We start from the raw sequence: 13,060 nt of genomic DNA, 5'->3' as shown, positions 1-13,060 counted from the left end.
CCCCTCCCGCCCGCGCGGACCCCGCAGGCACGAACGCCCGCCCACAACCAACGCGCCCCGCGGGCGTCAGGCCCACACGCCCGGAAGGCCCCTAGAGGTGACTCTCCCGGGGACCCCCCCGTTCCAGGCTGTAAGGACGCCCTCCCCTCCCATCCCCCGCGAAAAGCTCCGTGGTGATCCCCCTCTGTGCACCTTCCCATGTCTCCCGGTCCGGGACAGCGGGGAGTGGGCCGTCGCCTCGGGTTACCAGCCCAGGCCTCCCGCGGGCCCGCCCCCAGGCACCCGGCACCGCACGCCCCTCCCCGTAGTCAGCACCCACCCGCGCGGCGGCGGCGGCTGGCGGGCGGCCGCCCTTTTAAATCCCCGGGCTCATTTGCATGGCCCCGCCCCCACAGTGACACGGCTGGCGCGGGCGGGCCCGTCCCCCCTGCCCCTGGGTCGCTCTTTTTAAGCTCCCCTGAGCCGGGGCTGCGCTCCTCTAATTGGGACTCCGAGCCCGGGCTATTTCTGGCGCTGGCGCGGCTCCAAGAAGGCGTGAGTTCGCGGCCCCTCCGGTGGCTTTTTTTTTTTATATCTATCATTTAATTAAATTATTTATTTATTGAGGCCGCGCACGGGCCGTGCCTAGCTTCCTGCCCCTCGCCATCCTTCGGGGAGGGCGAATATTTTTGTCCCCCCGCCTGGATGTGACAGATAAATACCCCGCGGGGGCCTGGGCGGCGAGCACGCGGCGGCGGCGGTCTCTGAGCGCCTCTGCTCTCTCTCCTGGTTTCAGATCCGCATTTGCTACCAGCGGCGGCGGCGGCGGAGCCAGGCCGGTCCTCAGCGCCCAGCACCGTCGCTCCCGGCAGCCCGGAGCGCGCACCGCAGGCCGGCGGCCGAGCTCGCGGTGAGTCGTCCCTGGGGCCCGCGGCGGCGGCGGCGGAGGGGGGCGCCCGCGCCCCCGCCTGCACGCCGCCCCTCCTGCAAGCCGCCCAGGGCTGCAGCGCGCGCCTCCGGCTTTATTCCCAGGCCGGGGCTGCGCGAGCCGCTGGCGGGGGAGGGCCGCGCGGCGCGGGGGCGGGCGGCGGGGCCCGGCGGCGCAGGGAGGGCGCCCGCACCCCTTCCCCCGCGCCGCGGGCGCCCTGCGGGGGGCGGGGACCCGGGAAAGGCGCGCGGTGGGGGAGGGGGCGCGCGGCTGCGGCGAGCGCGAGTTGTGCACCCGGCGGAGCCCGGTGCACCTCGCGCGGCCGCCGCTCCCGCCGGAGCCCGAGCCCGAGCCCGAGCCCGAGCCGGGGCCCGGGCTGGGGGGGGGTCGGGGAGAGGAACAGGCTGAGGCGCAGCAGGCGAGTGGGGGGCCGGGTGCCCCCCGCAGCCTGGGGAAGTTCTAGAAGTGAGGGGGATGGGCAGGAACCCCACAATTCGGCCCTGTTCCCGCTCGGCCTTCCTCCCGGTGCCCCCCTACGCAGATTGAGGCCGAATCGCGGGCCTGGGTTTGGGGCTTCACCCCGACCCCACCTATGGCTCGTCCCGCGCCTCTCGGGCCCCCAGGGCCCGGCCTGCCCTCCGCCCCCACAAACAGGTTTCTCTGCTTTGCAGGGCTCTGTTGGAACTAGTCCCTTTAACTCCCCGTTTCATTTTTTTTTTTTTTTTTCTGGGGCTTTATTTTGCGGGGAGGGCGCGGAGGGAGGTGGCTTTCTTCCTCTACCCCGCGCCCGCGCGCGCCAGGTTTCCTGCCCCAAGGCGGGCTTGGGTGCCCCCTCTGGCAGGAAGTGGGGCCGGGTGCACCCGCGTGGCGGTGCATGCGGTCGGGGTGCACCAGTTTCCCGCGCCTGCTAGAGCTGCTCGTGCCCCTCCCCCCGCGCGCTCTCGCCCCTAGTCCCACCGGCCGACCTGCAACGGCCCAGCGCGGACACTTGCAGAGTCACCCTGGGGCCGACTCTGGAGCAGGGGGCGACACGCACTTAACCAGTCTCTCGGCGGTTAAGGAAAGTGGCGGGCTAGAAAGGTCGCCCGTAATCTACTCTGTCCTGCTCGCCAACTTGCTGTGTGACCTTGGGCAACTCCTCAGGCCTCTCTGGGCTACTTTTTTCCGGAAAACAAGGGAGCCCATACTGATTTCTTAGGGTTGTTCTCGTAGACTCCCTAAGCATTTGTGGAATACACATTGGATGCACGGTGTACGGTGGGGGGGGGCACGCTTGAGGCCCAGAAGGGCTTATTACAAATGGGAGGGTTCGGGTCGGGCCCTTTTAAACATGGCTTCCCCTAAGCCAGGCCTCTGATATTCAGAAACAGGTGGAAGAGACAAGCATTTCCTTTCTCCAGAGAGGGCCACAGGCCTTCATTCAGTTCCTGGAGGCCTGGACGTGGTGGGGGGTGGGTGTCGGAGAGTGGATTAGAGGGTTCCTAGTAGTAAGAGGAGGGGGGAAGCTCTAGATGATGCAAGAACTTAACCGGAGACCCACCAGGATTCCCAGGCATGTTGGGCCCAGGCTTTCTGGGATTAGGGGCTAGCTTGGAGCAACTGGACCCCTCTCTGTGAGGGGGCCTTCACAGACCTCATGTGAGGTCAGCACTCATTTAGGCTGATTAATTTTGATGTTTAGTTTGAAGGGGAACCTGTGGTGTAATATAAGATTCTAATCACTGCCTGTAATTACAGAGCAGGCCAAGCCACTAATGACGGAGCAGGATAAATCACCAACCACGTTGTTTAAAAGGGTCTTCAAGTCTGAAATATTATAAAATAGAATAATTACCAGACAAAGTCTCGCCGTCTGGAGAATCTTGAGGCTTGGGGCCTCAAGCCCTCCAAAAGTCACAAGTTTGCAAAAAAAAAAAAAAAAACCCACAAAAAACTTTTTTTTCCTCTTGTTGAGTTAAAATTGGAAATTGTCTGAAAAGGGGAAAGAAAAGTCATTTTCAAATGTTCTAGTTCTCATTTTGATTGGAGCGAGGACTTCCTGTTGTGGACCTATTTTCACTATGATCTGGTTTGATTTTTGGCCTCAGTGTGGAAAGGTAGTTGAGGTAAATGTCTTCGCATTCCCCCCATTTTACAGGTTGAAGGTCTTTTAGAAGCGAAGATACTTGGGCCTACCCTTTGCCAAGGGCAACCAGGGGTTGGTTACCAGGGAGGTGGAGAGCCATGGGTCTGCACCTGGGAAGACAGGGGGATCGGACCGGATGTGGGGAGGACCCTCACTGTCTTTTTTAAGCTTCTGGAGGAGGCTACCAAATAATGGGGTGCCGGGTGCTCCTTGCAGTGGCAGGTTTTAGGTAAACTTAAAATTAGTGGGGCTGATTAAATCCAAATGGGCCTCTAAGAGGAGGGAAGATGCTAGGGGAAAAGAACAAGAAGCTTTGAGGACCAGCCCTACAAGGTGGGGAAGGGCAGCTAGCATCCGTTCGAAGGAGCTCAGGGGAGACTCAGGCACCGAAGGGGAAGATCTCATTTGACTCCAGGTGGTGTGTGGGGTGGGGGGAAAGGGGAGAGCCACCTTTCACCTTTGGCTTTCTTTTTCTCCCTCCACTACAATTTCAACCATCTTCCCCAAATTATTCCCCAGTCTTGGTTCCCCAAGGCTCTACCCTGGGGAGAGAGCGGAGAGGAGAGCTAAGTGGTGGGGTGGGCACAACCCTGGCCCGGTGATTGGTGTGGAGCATCGAGGTTGGGCCTGAGGCTTGAGCCATGGTGGGTAGGCCATGCTGCTGGCCTGGTGGCCCGGGGGCTTACTCCCTCTGCTAACCTTTCTACCCTTGTTGCCTGTGAATCGCTCAGGCTGGGTTTTCTCTTAAGGGAAAGGGGAGCTGGCTAGAGAGAGGGACCCCCTGGGGAGCATGAGGACCCCTCATCTACACCTTTGTTTAGGTGGCCTCACCCACAGAACCACATCTGAGCTGGCTGTGCCTCTTGGGCCTGGGCCCTGTGTGGGTGGCAGGACAAAGCATGCTTCTGCGAGAGAGATAAGGAGCTGATTAGGGCCAACGGCCCAAGCCCCACCCTGTAGCCCGTGCTGGGGCTGGGCAGACCCCGATTCTCAGCAAGCAAGGGTATCCCTGGGGAGCAGGCAGAGTTCCCCAGTGCCCTTTGAGGGCACTGGTGGTGAAGGGGTTGGGAGGGGACCAAAGCAAGGGGTTGTGTTTTAAACAACTTTTCCTGCTTCCCAGCATCCTAGCCATCGCTCCTCCACCTGCTCCAGAGAGAAGGGAAGATGAGCGAGTCGAGCTCGAAGTCCAGCCAGCCCTTGGCCTCCAAGCAGGAAAAGGACGGCACTGAGAAGCGGGGGCGGGGCAGGCCGCGCAAGCAGCCTCCGGTGAGTCCCGGGACAGCGCTGGTAGGGAGTCAGGTGGGTGTCTAGACCTTTGTCTCGGTTTACCCCTCTGGGTTAGGGGGGTGCCAGGTGTCTCTGCAAGTGAAAACTGGAGCAGAGGGCTGCAGAATCATTGCTGTGTGTGTGTGTGTGTGTGTGTGTCCTCCAAACACGCACCTGGCACACGCCGACCCTGGTCACATCCTGAGACCCACGGAGGGAAGTGGGGGCTGAGAAACCTTGAGCCCGTGCCAGATCATCCAAGCCAGAAGTGACCCCGTGGTCACCTGGGCCAGTGCCCCCACCCTGGTAAACTACCCACGCTTTACTCCCAGGGTGCTGTGGACCAGGGCCTTTATAAAAACATAGTTAAGATGAGTCGCATATACGTACAAGTTCTGGGTTTCTAATCCTGAGAATCCTTGCATGTACTGCTCTGTCCAGTCACCATAAACATTTCTAAAGACTTAACGGTTGGTTTCTGGACTTCCTCATCCCAGGCCCTAACAGAAAGGTCCTGGGAGGGCACCTTTTGGGGGCCTCTCCTCGCGTGGCCCTGAGCCAGGCTCCACTCCGGCTCTGTAAAAAAACAAAACAAAACAAAATGGAAGCCTAAAGACTTAAAAATATGGGGAAGTTGGTGAGAGAGTGACCCTGGGAACCGTGGTGCTGTCCCTCACTGAGGTCGCATGGGGTTAGTAGGCCAGCCCCAGGGGGTGCCTGGGTGGCTCAGTGGGTTAAGCCTCTGCCTTTGGCTCAGGTCGTAATCCCAGGGTCCTGGGATCGAGCCCCGCATCGGGCTTTCTCCTCCGTGGGGAGCCTGCTTCCTCCTCTCTCTCTCTGCCTACGTGTGATCTCTGTCTGTCAAATAAATAAATAAAATCTTAAAAAAAAAAAAAGAAGACCAGCCTGGCACTTTGGGGCACGCTGGGGAACCTGGCCTGTCAGGCTTTGGGGGGGCCACCTGGCATGCAGTGGGGATCTTGGATTCTCTTGGGCAGTGGCTGGCGAGGCCCAGCTTACGTCCCTTTCCCGGGGAAGAGGACAGGAGTCGAGGTTGGCCCTTGCTCTCTTGGCGCGGTGGGCCTTGGGCTTCCGCATCTGTAGGATGGAGAGCGCGGTCTGTATAGGCTTCGGGGGAACGTGAGCCATGAGGAGGCCAAGAGGTGGGTTTCCAGAGCCCCCGATGTGGGGAGGGAAGTCATTCAGTCTGGTTCCCGTGGCCTCCACCCTGTGCCTATTAGCTGGGGCCCTCGGAGGGGTGCCCGAGCGGGGGTGCTGGGTTACAGGACCATGGTGGCCCTAAACAGCCTGTGGACAGCCGCCCTGAAACCGTAGCTGATGTGCCTTCACCGCCTGGCTTCTACGACTCATGCAGCAGCTTCTTATTCTTTCGGGCTTATTAAAATTTCAGCGGCAACCACGGTAGGGAGCTCTGGGTTTCTGACATGTGGGCATACTTCCTTCTCCGAGAGGTGGCCTGGAGGGAGTCAGTTTGCAGGGAGAGGCTGGAGGCTCTCTCTAGTGGGTCGAAGGGGGCATCCTTTCCCCTCTTCGGCATCCCTCACAGCGGGGAGGCAACTGTCTTGGCCCAGTGCTGGCCACTTCCACACTCTTCATTTAGTTTCTGGATACCCTGTGAGGTGTCTTGTCACCATTTACAGTTGAGGAAACTGAGGCCCGAGCATCCCGCGCCTTGCCCAAGAGCTTCGAGCTCCATGATGGCAGAACTGCCTGATGGTGTCTTTGTGCCCCTATGCCGCCTTTCCCTCTTCTGCGTTCTTGTCCTCCTGTTGGCGCAGGGAGGTTTGGGAGGGGCTTTGCAGAAGATGGTCAGTGTGAGAACTTGAGTCACGAGGGCTTGTGTGTTCTGGTGCCTGCGGATTTCTGGGTCGGGGCACTAGCTTGCTGACTCAGTCTTGCTGGGGTCAGGGGAGATCGCCATGTGTTTTGAAAGGGGTGGGACAGGTGGCTTCTGTGTTCCTGATGACCCCATCTGTCTTTGCAGAAGGAACCCAGCGAAGTGCCGACACCTAAGAGACCTCGGGGCCGACCAAAGGGGAGCAAAAACAAGGGTGCCGCCAAGACCCGGGTAAGGATGGAGGAGGACAGCCCCCCTCTGCCCATGGCCACAGCTGGGGGAGGTCTAGGAAGGCACTGGCTTGTCCTTATTCTGTCCCCTGCTCTCTCTTTCCTGGCATGGGTGGCAGGGGGTCTTGGCTAATTGGGGGAGGCAGGGTAATGACCGAAGCCTCATGTAGGGGGAAATCAAGTCAGAAGTCCCATAGCTTTCGTCGTCTGGAAACAGGCGAATCGGGAAGAGGGAAGGGGCGGTTCCACCAGTTCCTGCGTGGAGAATGTTCCATTCGGGGGTCCCCCTGGATCCCGAGGGAGTGGGGATAAGCAGGGAAGGGCAGATTCACAGTGGCAGCAGTCTCTCAGAGAAGTTGTTTTGTTTTTTATTTTTTTTCTGAGACACGACTCATATCCTCTGAGTCATGGGTGGAGGAGGGAGTGGGGGGCGTGTGTGTATGTTGAGGGGGGTGCAGTGTGGCTGGCCAGTCATCACCAGCTGGACTCGGGTGGGCCTGCTGGGGTGAGAGACCCAGGCTGCCCTGAGCAGAGGTGGGGAGTTCTGCCCCTCCCCACCGGGGCATTGGTGGTTGCATGAAGACTGAGGGACATTTTTGACTTAGTGGATCTTTTCTCTGACCATCTAGAAAACTACCACAACCCCAGGGAGGAAACCAAGGGGCAGACCCAAAAAACTGGTAGGTGAAGGGATGGCGGTGGTGTGGTTTGCTGGGGAGGATGTTTAAGGATGGGGGATACTGAGTCCTGTGCGCTCAGCGGGGAAGGATGGCTCTGCCTGGCCTGAGCTGGGAGTAGTGGGACATTGTCCCCTTCCCCAGGCCTAGAGAGAAAGGGATTTGCGTGTGGCCCAGGGTCCTGGTACCCAGCCCAGGGCTTTTAAAAGGCTGTATCCCTGAGAAGCAAGGGGTCCCAGGTACGAACCTGCCCTAGCCAGGGGTGGGACTCCTCCTTTTTCCTCTGCTCCTAGAACAGACTCAACTTCTAGGGGGAACTTGGAGGCCATCTAGTCTCCTTCTCCCACCCCAGCCCCATAATAGAAGTGAGGAAAGGAGGCCACGGGAGCAGAGCGCGGGGTCTGTCCTCACCGCCGTCTTGGGCGGTCTTGGGTAGGGAGGTGGAGGCAGCCAAGGAGCTCAGCCCTAAGCCGCGCTGGCAGTGCTGTGTGGGAGCTGAGGGGTGATCCCACAAGGAGGCCCCTCGTCACTGGGACCCACCATCCATTTCTGAGCCCCCAAATAGCTGCTAATGCAAGAAGGTAGGTTGAGTCAGGAGGCTGCCTCTGGGGCCTCCAATGAAGTCAACGGCCACCCCAGCCTTGTTCCTCCTGGCCCTTTTCTGTCTCCCCAACCTTCTCCCTGAACTCCCTGAGGCCTTCATTCCTCGAGCTGAGCCACCACCAGGGTGAGGAGGGGTGTCGGGGGTGCTGGCTGGGTCCCAGGAGTGAGTAACAGGAAACAAGTTGTTTGGGAGTTTGTGCCTGGCACGGGGGGCCGCAGGCCCGTGTGGTGTCCCGACATTCCCGCCCAGTGAGTGAGCCCCGGCGGCACACACACTTCCCCTTCCTCCCCGCCCTGGCCTGGGGTCAGTCCGAGGCCTAGCTCCATAGCCCCTCAGCTGCCCCTGCGGCCCAAGGCCACCTGGTTCCCCAGCAAGGCACCCAGCAGCCACCCCTTCCCGTTTCCTCTTCCTGGCCACCTCTCCCTCCCTCTCCAAAGAAAGCCAGTTACCTCCTCACTTCCCTGAGCTGGGCGTTGGGGGGGGACAGGCCCTGGGGCCAAGGGGGCCTGGCTCCATGCGGGAGCAGCCTGTGTGTGGGGTTTTTTCCCTCCCTTTAAATTCTTCCTTTTTTATGAATGAAACTGGGCCGTGGAGGTTGCTGAGTCACTCACACACTCAGCCCTGACTCATCCCCCTTCTGGAGAGCCAGGGAACCCAGGGAGGGGTGGGGGCCCTCCTGGCCTGTGCCACCACCCCCCAGCACCACCAGTGGGGGGCGGGGGGCAGGCCTGGCACTCCTGCTGACCGGCCTGCCTGCCTCCTGCCTCGCAGGAGAAGGAGGAAGAAGAGGGCATCTCGCAGGAGTCCTCCGAGGAGGAGCAGTGACCGCGCCGTGCCGCCTGCTCCTTGGCCGAGGAGCGATTTTCCTTCTGGGACTGGACAGCTCCGCTCCGCTCCCACCGCCCCTGCCCCCTCCCCCAGGCCCCCCCCCTTCCCCCGCACCACCACCACCCACCTGCGCCCTCGCCGCCACACTACACAGCACACCAGCCGCTGCAGGGCCCCAAGGCCCGAGTGGGGAGCAGTTTCCTTCGGTCTCGGTTTCCAGCGACCCCTCACCCACACGCACATTCACAGCTCCAGACACAGCCGACCCCCAACCTTGCCGCCCCCTGCCCCCTGCTGTGTCCCCACGCCCTGTGGTGGGGACGTTGCTGATTGGGCTCTTGGTTTGGGGGGGGGTCCCATCTGCTTCCCCATTCTTCCCTCTGGCTTCCCACTGAGGGGCCTGGGAGGGCTTCCCTGGCCTTAAAAGGGGCCCCAAGCCCCATCTCCTGATCTGCCCCCCTCCACAGCACAGGCAGCGGCAGGTATGGCCAGTGGGGAGGGGCACTGGGCCCCGAGATGCCCCCCACCCCACCCAGCCTGTGTCTCACTAGGTGTGGCTCACACCCACTTTTCTTTCTTCCTCCCTTGCCTGGTCCTTGCTCTAGGTCAGACAGCCCCCTTTGGGCACAGGAAGGAAGGCAGGAGAGGTCTGAGCCCCCCTACCCTTTCTAAATGGGCTCCAGCCCACCCCACCCCCTCACCCTGGAATCTATTGCAGTGAGGGAAATGCAGTCCCCCCTTTTTCCAGGTGAGGTCCCGGAGGCCTAGACTCCCTGCCACGGCCTCCCCAGGTGGGCTGGAGCCACTGCCCAACCCCCTCCGCTTCCACCCTAGGCCTCAGTTTCCCCCTTCCTCACACGGGGCACTAATAACAAGGAGCTAGCCTTGCCCACTCCCACCCTTCTGCTCCTCCCCACCCCCCAAGGTTCTGGTTCCATCTTTTCCTCTGTTCACAAACTACCTCTGGACAGTTGTGTTGTTTTCGTTCAATGTTTCCATTCTTAGACATCCGTCATTGCTGCTGCGACCAGCGCCAAATGTTCATCCTCATTGCCTCCTGTTCTGCCCACGGTCCCCTCCTCCGAGGCACTCTTAGGGGCAGGGGCCCGGGGCAGCACAGGCTGGGTTACCGACCACCCCAGTCCCAGGGAAGGTGGGGCCCTGCCCCTAGGATGCTGCAGCAGAGTTGGGGGGGGGGCCTGTATTGACCGTCGGGTGTAGAGGCTACCTTCTCCCCCGTTCTGCCGGGGAGGAGGTGGCCATTATTTGTCCCAGCCTGGGGCCCCCCCATCTGGTTTCCTATTTGCAGTTACTTGAATAAAAAAATATCCTTTTCTGGACCGGAATCCTTCTGTGGTGGGTACCTGGGTAGGTAAGAGTGGAAGCCAAGGACAGAGTTGGTGGGGGTGGGCCGGGGGGGGAGCCTTAGCTCCAGAGAAGGTAACAAGCCTCTCCCAAAAAAAAAAAAAAAAAAAAGGCACCGCACCCCTAGCCACAAAACAGTTTATTTACAAAATATATATACTGAATACTATACATTAGGCCCTGTCACCATGGAAACAAATCCAAAACCAGGTTGGGGAGGGCTCAAGAGAAAGGTGGGGCCTAGGAAAAAAGTCTCCCAACCACCCTTCCAACCGAGCAGGAAAAACTTGGATTAGCCTGGTGGGGGGCAGTGGGTGGAAGGCTCAGCCCACCAAGGATTGAAGGCCTGGGCAGGGGGAGCAAGGTGCAGCATGGATGGATGGATGGATGGAGGAGAGGAGACCTAGTTCCCAGCAGGGGGAGCTGGGTGAGTGCAAGTGGGGAAGGACACCACAGGCCCCCGGAGCACTCCCAAGTGCCATGGTTCTGGAGAGCAGGGGGGTAGGGGTGAGGTCAGGTCTTGACGTCCAGCAGGGGCATCCGCTTGTGCTGGTAGCCACTCTGCCAGCCGTGTACCACCTGTGGGGGCAGAGATCGGGCCACAGGGCTGGGGTCCAGGGCAGAAGCTGTGGCACCCCTGGCAGGAGGGCAGCCCACTAGCCCTGGCCCACATAGGGAGGTCTGAGGACAGAACCTGGCTCTGGGGAGGAAGACAGTAGGTTGCACTGCCAACTGTCCTGCCCCCACCCGCCCCCCAGCGCTCACCTTGGGGTCCCCCACATCCGAGAGCAGCTCCTGCTCAGCCTCATGCAACTCCTCTGCGGGGTCGTAGCTGTACATGGGGAGCAGGTGATGGCGAAGCCGGTCCACTCTGGGGAGCAGGGGAGGGCGGGCGCTCAGCCCAGGGGAATCCCACTCCCAACACCTAAGGCCCTGGGGGCCTTTGGGGGCACACTGTGGTTCTGAGAATACATGCCCAGTTCTAGAAGGGGCCCCTCTTCAGTGGGTTCCAAGCCCAGTTTGGGCAGGAAAACCTCACAGCGGGGTGTAGGGAATTCTGGGCTGGTATAAGGAAAGCCCAAGGGCATCTTAACCTCGGCTGTAGAGAGCCAAGCCTATGGGAAGAAACTTGTGAGCCAAATGCAGGGGAAGTAACACTGGTAACACTGGGGACAGGGACACTCACCGCTTTTTCTTCTGGACATACATTACCTGTAACAGAGACACAGCGCTGTGCAGGCTGCTGAGCCCAGGACGGCCCACAAGAGACCCACCTCTACCCCTTCACCCATCACAGCAGGACAGGGAGATGAGCGGTACAGGTTCACCAGCCCCAACGCCCCCACTCCCAGCCGAAGTGCGGGTGTGTATGTGTGTCCGTGGGGGCTCCTTACCACAACCACCACCACCCCGACCAGGGTGATGAGGAAGAAAGGCCCCAACACGTAGCCCACCATGGAGTCGCTGTTGGCCTGGGGGGCATTGGGCACTGTAGTGTTACTCATGACATCAGCAGCCGGAGGGCTGGGTCGTCAGCATGGGCAGTGGGGCCTCGGGAGGGCGCCTCCACCGGGCTCCCTGTGGAGGAGAAAGGGAGGTGATTCGTCTGACCCAGGGTGCCATCCAAGCTCTGGATCCCTCTCCAAGAGCTGGTGATGTATCAAAACTTAGGTCAGGCCCTGAGGGACGAGGGATCCTAGGCCAATGTGCTGGGTTTAACCCTCCAGCGACTCCAGGGAAATCCTGGGTGTGGAGGGCACCAAGGGGAGGCCCAGAGTGCGGCCCAGCTCCTGTCCCCAAGCTAGGGTGGGGCCCAGCTCAGGTGCTGGCCAAACACTGGCACATCTCTACTGGGAAAAGCTTAGATCTATGTTTGGAGCTCCTATTCCGACCTCTGGGGACACTGGGCAGCCAGCCCCTGTCCAGTGGAGCAAAAGGGGGAGATCTGACAGATATATGAGGGTCCTGCGCTGTGGGGCCTCCGGGTGAGGCAGGAGCATCTGAAGGTGCCTGCCCCAGTCCTGGTCCAATCCCCCCACTTAGGCTACAGGCCTTCTCTGTGCCCTCCTTGTCCCTGGTGTGATTGCGGACATACAGCCAGGACAGCCTCTCCTCCACTGTTATCGTGCCAGGGCGGACACGAGTGGGCAGGGCTGGACTGTATCTGCGAGGTGATGTCACCTCCCTCTGGTCCCCACCCGGGGCTCCGCCCAGGTCCCTCCCCTCTTTAGTGTGGGCTGACAGGCGGAGGTGAGAGGGTCAGCTTCCATCCACAAATGGAAGGAGACTGCCGATGGGCTCCTGTACGCAGACCCCAGGGTCCCCGACCCCGCTTCGCTTGGGTCTCCACTGGGGGGCAAGGTATGAACTACCTGTCCCGGTGTCAGTGGGGGCACCGAGCTTGCACGGTCGCATTCACACCGTCCCATGGTCGAAAGGACCTGCCGAGGTGGGGCGGGTGTCGGGCCGCTCCCAGGATGCTGACCAGCATCGGCGAGTGGGAGGTATAGTTCCCACGACGCTGGGCGGCTCAGGCCGGGGGAGGGAGGTTTGCGGGCTGCAGGGAGGGCCCGGACATCCCGGAATCCCGGCACCCCGAGACGTGGACCCGCGCCGGCGCTCTGCAGCCCATCCAACCCGAGCATGCCTTACCTCCCGCCGCTGCAGCCCGGACAGGAACGCCCTCGGTTGGCTCCCAGGCCCCGGAAGAGCCGGCAGGCGCGTGATCAAAGGACCCGGGGAAATGGGCGGGGCCTCAGCCCCGGGGCGCAGCCAATCCAGTGGCGGAAGCCTGCAGGCCCGGAGACTTCTGGAGCGGCCAATCCGGAGCTGGGGGGTGCGCGGGGCGAAGGCGGGGAGGGCGGGGGTTGCAGGGCCCACCCCGCGGCAGCAGGGGGCAGGCGAGCGCCGCGCAGCGGGGGGAGGAGAGCGCGCGGGGAGGGGCGGGGCAGCTTCCCGGCGTCCCCCGGGGCGGACCCCGGCCGGGCGCCCGCGATGGGGATCCCTGGTTGCAAACTGCAGCCAGGCGTTGCTTTCTCGTCCTTTTCTCGTCCTCCCGGGTGGAACCCAGGTGTAGGGCCAAGCCACGCCCTGAAGCTTAGTCCCGGCGTGCAGCGACTAGCCGCTCCCTCCGCCGCTGGGACCCTGCCCGGGGCCCCCACGGACTCCATTAGTGTTTGCGGAGCCTTCCAAGCCTCCTA

General features: G+C 61.3%; 2 protein-coding genes across 6 annotated transcripts; one reads left to right on the top strand and one right to left on the bottom strand.

The window, feature by feature from the left end:
- The first annotated feature begins 445 nt into the window (after positions 1-445).
- On the top strand, positions 446-9,834 carry HMGA1 (high mobility group AT-hook 1). Of its 2 annotated transcripts, none has more exons than XM_080806440.1 (6): positions 446-534; positions 776-889; positions 4,153-4,298; positions 6,304-6,387; positions 7,016-7,066; positions 8,439-9,834. In XM_080806440.1, the coding sequence occupies exons 3-6, from the start codon at positions 4,197-4,199 to the stop codon at positions 8,490-8,492; spliced, it is 291 nt and encodes a 96-aa protein (XP_080662566.1). In that variant the 5' UTR covers positions 446-534; positions 776-889; positions 4,153-4,196; the 3' UTR covers positions 8,493-9,834. The 2 variants fall into 2 exon arrangements, with proteins under 2 accessions (XP_080662566.1, XP_080662565.1); XM_080806439.1 differs by having other exon boundaries at positions 4,153-4,331.
- Positions 9,835-9,981: 147 nt separating this feature from the next.
- SMIM29 (small integral membrane protein 29) lies at positions 9,982-12,606 on the bottom strand. Of its 4 annotated transcripts, none has more exons than XM_080806587.1 (5): positions 12,513-12,606; positions 11,255-11,438; positions 11,047-11,072; positions 10,626-10,731; positions 9,982-10,439 (listed from the first exon to the last, which is right to left on the bottom strand). In XM_080806587.1, the coding sequence occupies exons 2-5, from the start codon at positions 11,363-11,365 to the stop codon at positions 10,374-10,376; spliced, it is 309 nt and encodes a 102-aa protein (XP_080662713.1). In that variant the 5' UTR covers positions 11,366-11,438; positions 12,513-12,606; the 3' UTR covers positions 9,982-10,373. The 4 variants fall into 4 exon arrangements, with proteins under 4 accessions (XP_080662713.1, XP_080662716.1, XP_080662714.1 ...); XM_080806590.1 differs by having other exon boundaries at positions 11,315-11,438; positions 12,513-12,565; XM_080806588.1 differs by having other exon boundaries at positions 12,233-12,530.
- Positions 12,607-13,060: the final 454 nt, after the last annotated feature.

Source organism: Martes martes, assembly GCF_963455335.1.
Source record: "Martes martes genome assembly, chromosome: 6".
NCBI lineage: Eukaryota > Metazoa > Chordata > Mammalia > Carnivora > Mustelidae > Martes > Martes martes.
The sequence above is the reverse complement of the archived record's forward strand: the minus strand, read 5'-3'. Positions and strand labels throughout refer to the sequence as shown.